At 34.6% G+C, this 9,101-nt stretch overlaps 1 protein-coding gene and 1 pseudogene across 2 annotated transcripts; both read left to right on the top strand.

Moving 5' to 3' along the window:
* Positions 1–296: 296 nt before the first annotated feature.
* Positions 297–7,853, top strand: LOC143614016 (ubiquitin-like domain-containing protein CIP73; annotated as a pseudogene). The gene is made up of 13 exons (XR_013150226.1): positions 297–385; positions 1,525–1,654; positions 1,796–1,913; positions 2,055–2,144; positions 2,249–2,367; positions 2,443–2,586; positions 2,680–2,749; positions 2,839–2,993; positions 3,087–3,251; positions 3,335–3,527; positions 3,608–3,658; positions 3,752–4,287; positions 7,790–7,853. The product of XR_013150226.1 is annotated as a ubiquitin-like domain-containing protein CIP73 (transcript).
* LOC143614019 (LIM domain-containing protein WLIM2b-like) lies at positions 5,489–7,775 on the top strand (the record flags this gene model as incomplete). Its single annotated transcript, XM_077087575.1, has 5 exons — positions 5,489–5,623; positions 6,250–6,343; positions 6,493–6,506; positions 7,039–7,146; positions 7,608–7,775. Coding segments are annotated over exons 1-5 (519 nt in total), but the record flags the coding sequence as incomplete, so codon positions are not given.
* Positions 7,854–9,101: the final 1,248 nt, after the last annotated feature.

The following is a 9,101-nucleotide window of genomic DNA, read 5'->3' as shown; positions in this document are numbered from 1 at the left end:
GCTTTACATCAGTGGACTCGTATCCTTCTTCCAATCAAAAACCCTAAAACATCGATTTGAAACTCAGGAAAATGTTAAGTGTTTTTTAACGAGGGTCCATCGAAACAAAAATAGTTGAAAAGTCAGACCGCTAATAATGATTTTTAAAAATTAAACTATTATCGAGCAATACACGACATGAAAAATGAAATGTGACATTATTTATTTAATTATTTTCTATCTGCCTTTATTATATACTAATATTTGTTATCGTGTTTCAAAAGTTGTATACATACATATACATACATACAGTGTGAAGCAGCAGCAGGTGACAGTCAACACACAGTCCTCTTACTTGCTTCTTTACACCGTCAATCGTTCCGACGACTCTCCGATCATCGTCTCTGTAAGTCCTCTGCATAAACTTGTACGGGTTCTTCGTAATCTCAACTCACTTAATAATAATAATAATAATATGTATTATTATTTACAATCGTACGGCTTAGATTGACGTGAACGTTACGTTTATCGCTCATTTTAGACATATACTTCGATTTGTTGTCAATCGCACCTAATTATTCAGTTTATTTGTAACATTTGATGATGTTTTACGTGAAAACCCTAGCTAGCTTCATTTAAACGCCGATTCTGGTTATGCGTTGTGGAAACCCTAAGTATTGAGTTGTATGATTGAAAGCTGGAACCCTAGGGTTTAGGATTAGTTGTTTATAGAGTTAAGAGTGAAATGTAGAGCTGTAAATGGACACGTGGGCATGAACGGAGGCCGCGATCGTTCATTTATGTTCGTGAACGTTCGGTAACGTGCTCGTTTATGTTTATTCGTGAATGTGTATTCGTTTACGCTTATTTATGTCTGTTTGTTTATGTTCCTTCGTTAAAGGCTTTTTATTAGGCTGTAAACCAATCAAACGTTCGGCTGACTTTTTGGCGGGAAGTTCGCTCACTCGTTTAATAAATGAATGAACAAGGAATTTCGTATGCGTTAGTTTGTTTAATAATGTACGAAAGTGCACAAAGGCCGTGTTCGTTCATTTATGTTTCTGAATGCTAGATAATGTGTTGCTTACGTTTGTTCATTAAAGGTTTTAAATACCTTTTAATGACTTTTATAATCTTTCAATATAGATTAAAACAAAATTATTAACTATAAAACAAAAATATACATGAGTATTATGTGATTAATTTGTATGTAAAATTAGCATATGAATATGAATGTTGATTAAACTCCAACACAAACTTGGTAGCTGGACTGGAACCATTGGCATTGACCATTCTCGGTTAGCCAAGTCAAAATTGTTTATGTTCATTGGTGTTCGTTCGTTTGTGTTCGTGAACCATTCACGAACGAGTTCATTTTCTTAATGAATGAACATGAACAAGAAATTTCGTTTGGTTAGCTGTTCTTGTGAACCGTTTGCTTGTTCGTTAAAAGGTTAGCGGATGAATATGAACAAGACCTTATTCGGTTGGGTTCGTTTACAGCCTCTTTCTGAATGTTCTTTTTATGTCTTGGTTTTGTATCAGGTTCAACCGTCACATGGCAGATGCACATGTGAGCACCAGCGATGTTGCTGGTGAAAGTTCTGAATCAGCAGTGGACATCCATATCAAGACGCTTGATTCACAGTTGTATGACTTTCATGATGATAAAAATGTATATGCTTCTCTCACTCTTTTAAAGTGTTTAAATTTTGTATCCATGGGCTGCTGTTAACTTATATAGCTCGTATATTCAAAGTTATTCCTCAAATTGCTCTTTTGACTATTTTTCTATATATTATTGTCAAAATTTCAGATGTTAGTCTCAACATTCAAGGAGAAAATAGCTAGTGATGTTGGCCTCCCGGTTACTCTGCAATGACTAATCTTCAGAGGCAGGGTTTTGAAAGACGAGCATCGTCTTTCCGAATATCGTATCCTTTTTACATGATGACTAGATGTGTTTCAAAGCACACAGATTAAATTAATTTGCTTATTAAAAATAAGCTGGCTGGTTTAAATGTTAAAGAAGTTAAGATCATGTGTTCTCATTTGAAAGCCTTGATGATTTATAGACGTTGAAAGTGGCCACACATTGCATCTTGTGGCTAGACAACCTTCTTCTGGTTCTTCCACTGGGACAAGTGCAAGTGGTGGTCACACAGGTTTTGTTCTCTCTTTATGCCATATTAAGAGTTATAATGCTATTTTACATAATATAATGAGGGCCACATGTATAATGTCTATGTGGTAACTTTTATAGCTACAGGACAAGATGCTAATGCTGCTGGTTTACGCCCTCGTATCGCACGTGTTTAACATAGTATTATATTTGGGACATTTGGTGATGGGAACCAAAGTTTTGGTGGGGCCCGTGATACTAGTCCGGTATGTTGATGTTTTGTGCATTGTTGTTAAAAAGCTGATGGTATTATGTTTCAAAACTTCTTATTTTGGTTCTAGGTTATGCCAGCTGTTTTTGATTCATTTAGAGCTAGGAACGCTAATGTCAACAATCAAAGTCAACCGAGAGACCCTAGTCAACCTGCCCCTCAAGGGATGCAAATTCCTTTAGGAATGGGAGTAGCTATACCAATATTCGCTATGGTGGTAATAGTTTTAAACTTTATTTTCCACTTCAACTGTTGTTTTTTTTGCAGCTTGCTCTATTGTCTTGCATATTTTGTGTATGTATTTCAGCCGATTCCTAATTCATTGCGCACACTTTCTGAGTTTATGAATCAAATGGAGCAGGCTTTGTCACAAAATGGTACTGGCTTATGAACTATTGCTCTGCTTCTTTATATTTTTTTTATAATAATAGTTTATCTTAAGTTTTCCTTTTGGGGCTCTTCACAGGGTATCAACCAAATCAACCTTTAAATGGAGCTGAACGCTCACCAACTGTAGAATTGCCTACCAGTGCTCGTGGTGTGCCACTACCTGCAGCTCTCGCTGTTGTTATGCGACATGCACAACACCTTCTCAGTGGGCCCACTATCGATTCTTTATCTGTAATTACTACTGTTTTACCTGGTTTTAGTATGAATTCAAACCTTTTACTAGCTTCTGAATCTGATTATTATCTGTAATGCTGCAACATGTAGCATACTGCAAGCCGACTAGAGGAAGAGGAGAATTGCACAGACCCCATGGTTAGAGCTCAGATTCAGTCAGAAGCAATGCAATCCGGGCTTGCTATGCAACATTTAGGCGCCCTTCTGCTTGAGCTCGGCTGCACAATGATGACTTTGCGTATCGGACGATCTCCTGTATGCCACTATTTTTTTTTTATTATTACTATCGTCATTAGATGAATTTTGGTTCGAAATTGATTAGGGCTTGCATGTTGCAGGCTGAATCCTCTGTACATGCTGGACCTGCTGTTTTCATATCTCCATTCGGGCCTAATCCTATTATGGTTCAACCCTTTCCTCTACAAACTAATTCACTGTTTGGTGGTAATGCTACTCACATCAGTTCTATGGGTTTCGGTCCTGTTGGTATGGGTGCTGTTCCAAGAAACGTAAATGTTCATATCCATTCAGGTATGTATATGTAACTACTTGGACCAGCCAATTACCATTTTTGTCGCCATTGTCCATCACGGGTTGTAAGTTTTTCCTAGGAATCGGCCAAAGGGGACCGGTCAATGAAGGCGAACCTGCTAATGGAGCAGGTAACATTGCAACCATCATTTTTCATAACTAGTATTTCTGTATCTCCATGTCGTAGCAGACATCTGACCGTGCTATATCATCTCTAAATGTAGCTATGAATGGAGCTAATATGCAAACTAGGGGTAATGATAGCACGAGAAGTGAAAATCAGGCTCCTGCAGCTATTATGTCAAAGCATCCTTTGTTTAATCGTTGCTCATTAAACGAATTCGTTTTGTGTAACTTTAGTTATTTTTTAAGTCCAGGCCAACCAGAAGGAGCTGCATCTGGAGGTTCAAACCCACCCGGGATTGGTCCGGCAGACGTGTTAAGGTATATGTTAGGTCAACTAGCTCAGAATCCTGCAATGAGGAACATAATCGATCAAGCTGCCCAAGAGATTGACGATGATCAAGATTTGGAAAACATGTTTGCCGGTATGGGTGGACCTGGCAGCGGTGGCGCTGATGGTGGTTTTGATCTGTCTAGTATGATACAATTGATGCTGCCCGTTGTTGCACAAGCTTTCGGTGGTGGTGGTGGTAGTTCTGGTTCAGATTCTGATTCTGGTTCAAATCCGTCTCAACAACCACCATCTATGGACCGTGAACAACGTTAATCATGTTACAACTGATCCTCAGGTTTGTTTGTTCTTGACCCAATGAAGAACATATTCATAAAAACACACAAAGTTTGGTTATTGAATATCTAAAATCTTTTTTGTGCGTTTGCAGGCTGAATTGGAGCGGGAATGACAGTAGTGTTTTTTGTTTATAAATTATGAAGTTATGATCGAGGTATTATGAAATCGTTGTACAGATTACCCGAATCATTAGGTATCGGTGGCTTGATATGATTGTTGAAATGGTATATCTATAACTTATTAACTTATTAGGATTACTAAATGATGAACAGTGATTTTAGCGGGAACGTTATGATATCTTAAATCTTAAATATATATAAACGACACCTTTAAAAGCTCTCTGGTTTCTCCTAAATTCTCTTAACTCTCAAGCCGTCAGATTGCTATATTTGTAAATGGAGGCTTCTTAAGCATTTGACCCGAATTCAAGGGTATGGGTCTTACCAAACCCAGATGACCCTTAAACGGGTTATAACATCTTATTAAATTAAAAATTAATCTCATCAAATATTTGATATTAAATTTTGATAAATGGGATATACTAAAAATTAATAATATTCAATTTTTTTTTAGAAAAATATATTATTTATAATTAAGAAACAATTTTAAAGTAAAAAAATAAGCGGGTCATGGGTCTCATCAAACCCACATAGCTTTTAAACCGGGTTAGAGCATCTCATTTATTTGTGAAACCCTTTAATCATCAAATCCTAAATATATTATTAACTTTCTTACAATAAATAAATTTAAAATCCAAAAAAAGTATATAAATATTAGAAAAGAATAATGTAAACGGAAAAATATATAAATATTAGAAAAGAATAATGTAAACAACCCCGTTATACGGGGGGGGGGGAAAGCTAGTTATAGTTAAAGAAAAGCCTTGGCCCGAATCGAAATTTGATCTTGATCTTGACATTTGTATGATAGTATTCGGACGTTCGAGGTTTGTTACCAATCGAAAATATTATGTGTATTAGGTCCCATTATTTCTAAAAATTATTGATTCCCAGTTGATAAAGCATGAATCTAGCTCAACCCTTGATGCCAAAACAATCTTGGCCACTCAATAACACAATTTCATAATTTAATGAACAACAAACCATTTAAACCATAAATAATAAAGCTTCCCAAACTTACATTTTGTGTTGAGGTTTTTTCTCCATTTTAGTTTTGGTTTGTTATATATTGATCAAGGTGGTAAAAGATGTCTTTTAGCGGGACGGTACAAAAATGCAAGGCGTGTGATAAGACTGTTCATTTCGTCGAAATGATTTCGGCGGATGGTGTTCCGTATCATAGGACATGCTTTAGATGCGTCCAATGCAATGGGAAACTCGTGGTATGTGTTAGCTTATATCGGATTAACAAAAGTTAATGCGCTATTTATTTATCTGGCAATCGAGTTACACCATTTATTCTACATTAGCAGATCTAATGTATAATTATGAGACTCAAAAAACACACAAAAAGAAATTTTAGTTTTAAGTTATACGTTAATATTGCTCTAGTGCCAGTAATACTACTTTTCTAGTTTGGCATGGACAAAGCTTATTTAGGGTCAGGGTGGCCCCACCCCCTTTTTTGCTCGAAAATTTGTATCCGTAGTGTAAATGTACCCATTTTTGGCCAAACTATATATATATATATATATATATATATATATATTTCCTATCGACCTCTTTGTCCTCAAGACTTTCATAAATTACACGAAGTTACATGCAAAGAACCGAAACTTAATTTATTCAGTCATATATAACAAGTTATGTTAAAATATTTCATGTTATTTATTATCGTTTTTTTTTTGTTTTCTTTGACCGACCTAACATATACCCTTGTAATAAAATATCCTGGATTCACCACTGTAACTTTTTGAAGATATGCAAATTTTCTTAAAAAAATAAGAATCAATTACATGCAATTAAGTTTTAGAATATTGCTATTAATTTTATAAATTTGATGTGCTAGATTAGTAGGTACTTCCAATTGGATGGATCACTCTATTGCAAGCCCCACTTCGATCAAAAGTTCAAGGAGATGGGAGGCGCCTCCAGAATACCATGTGAGCTTCCTCGCTCTATATTTAGGGTCAGCTGATTAGGGTGCGTCGGGTGGGCAAAATTTTCGCATATATAAAAAAGTTATTTTTTAATTATCTTATATACCATTTAAACACAAAAGTAGTATTACTATAGCTTTGCCATAGGTGAGGTGAGGGTAAAAAGGTTTATTTAGTTCTTAAACCGAGAGAAAGCAAGCCGAGTTGGCTCTAGTTATTGTCGTGTTAATGCATTTTATATGTATTAACTTCATATTTTAAGGGCCCATTTTAATAGTTGCATGGTACATCCGAAATCTCATGAACAACCTTCACATATATAAGTAGCATAACCTAAACATGTTTAGGTAAACAATACAAATTAAAACATATATGAACTAATTAGCTTAATAGTTTTTATGTACATAAAAACGTATATGTAAGAAGCATAATAAACCGCACGTAAACATACAAAATGATTTGTATTTATCATAACATTTAAGTTTTTTTAATGATTATTCTTTTTATATGAATATAGCTTTGTTATTGTTATATTAATTTTCTTTTCTAACTCAAATTTTTTGGTTTCAGCATCAAACAAAACAAATGGAATGGTATGTAAACATCTCTTTTCAATTTAGATACAACATTATGTAAGAGTAAGAATGTAATATTATAATTGCATGAATATTAAACATTGAAGTGTGTTAAACATGTAGGGAAATAACCCTAACCCAAGCAAGTTGGCTAGCAAACTCTCTTTAATGTTCTCTGGGACTCAAGATAAATGTGCAGTTTGTCACAAAACTGTGTATCCAATAGAAAAGGTTTATTATGTTTTGGGATATTTATATTTAACAAAAACACAAAATATTAGATAGCAAGTAACAGGGGCGTATATGGTTTGGTTTTGGGTTAAAATTGGTTTTTGATTTTTTAAAACCTTTTGGTTATGGTTTTGCCAAACCTTGGGCTGAAAACAAAAATTTAGCCAAAAAATGATGAATCTAGTTCTAAATCATTTTGATAATTTATAACTACATGATTATTATATTTTTGGGTTAAAAAATGTGAGTTACATATTTATTACTTCTTATTAGTTACTTATAATAAAAAAAAAAAAAATCAAGAACTTCGATTCAGTTTTTGGGTTTTTATCACATGCAAAATCAAAATTGAACCGTAAATTCGGTTTTTACAAAAACATAAAACCAAACCATTACTTTTTGTTTCGTTTTTTTTTCTCTGGGTTCATATGCACCCCTAGTAAAATGATGGATGGATGTAGGTAACGGTGGAGGGAGAATTTTACCATAAGCAGTGCTTCAGATGCGCTCAAGGAGGTTGCAAACTGACGCCGTCTAATTACGCGGCTTTAGAGGGAAATTTATTCTGCAAGGCGCATTTCTCTCAGCTGTTTAAGGAGAAGGGTAACTATAATAACCTAACAAAGGTGGGATCCATTAAAAGGAATGAATCCGTTGAAAAGATAGTGGCTGAAGTCACATCCGAAGAGAAAGTACCGGCTGAATAACTAAAATCATGGCTATTTATATCCAAGACTGATGTGAGATTTGTCTAGGGTGTTACATAATGTATCATTGAACATGTTTCTTTGTTCTTAAATAAACATCTTAACCAAATTAAATTGATGAATATGATATCTATAACTAATTTTATAACCATATTTCTTGTTCCTGTTAAATATATTATATTATATATATTAAATAAGAAATGTTCTTCACCTCACAACTTCACTGTTCATTTACCTGGACGCTTTCTTTAGTTGTACTATCTGCTATAATGATTGTTGGCATGTGTTTATATATTATTTTCATTTGTACCCATTTTCAAGCATGAAGTACAAGATTGTTTCATGTGTCGGCCCTCTAGCGGTACCGTGTTGGAGTTTTGTCTCTCTTTGTTGAGGAATTTAGCCCGCAATGATCTCTCTATTCCATTTCTTTCTCTCTTTGTTGAGTGTTTTAGCAGCCAACGATGGTGGCTGCTACTTGGTTTGACAGCTTCGTTGCAGCCATTGCGGCGTTGAGCCGTGCTTTGTGGGTGATGACGATGATCAAACGTGTTTTTGTCTAGAGACTGGCGAATATCTGTTGTCTAGAGAGACTGGCAACTATTAATGAATTGATGTTTGAATATATTCATTAGTTTTTGTTGCGAGAATGCTTGATCTGATGCTTAACTTATTTACTTCAACAATAGGCAGATTTGAAGAAAAGATTTAAGTAGAATATATTTGTTAATTTTTATAAATCTATGAGATTTTATTTGGTGAGTTATGTGTAATACAATGATCTTCAATTTTACTTCTTAGCTTTCAAGAGAGTATGAAGTTGCAAATTATAGGCTGCAGAGTTCGTTTTTAGTTGATCATAAACCTACCTACAGAAGGTGACTTTTTTTTTTTTTTTTTTTATATTGAGGTTTAAAGGAAACTAGCAATAAAAATTATCTTTTTTTTTAATATCAAGTAGACAAACCACAAAGTACAAACTTCACTTTTTGTAACTCAAATTAGTTTCGGTTGTAATTGGTTTTGGTTCACACAATTGAATACGGTCATTTGCCTGCAATGTGTGAATGCGTGGCTTTTCACCGACCCAGCGCAACGCGCGGGTCTAAAAACTAGTATTATGAAAACAAACAAAGTAACATAAGAAGATCAAATAGATTGAAATGAAGTTTCAACTTTGAATTAAATAGATCATATTTATCAAATTGATTATATTGTTTACTAGGTTAGTTGCCTGTGTAGAACACG

This window comes from Bidens hawaiensis, unplaced genomic scaffold, assembly GCF_021521415.1.
Source record: "Bidens hawaiensis isolate Kalapana, Puna unplaced genomic scaffold, B.hawaiensis_p1.1 tig00038653_1, whole genome shotgun sequence".
Lineage (NCBI taxonomy): Eukaryota > Viridiplantae > Streptophyta > Magnoliopsida > Asterales > Asteraceae > Bidens > Bidens hawaiensis.
The sequence above is the reverse complement of the archived record's forward strand: the minus strand, read 5'-3'. Positions and strand labels throughout refer to the sequence as shown.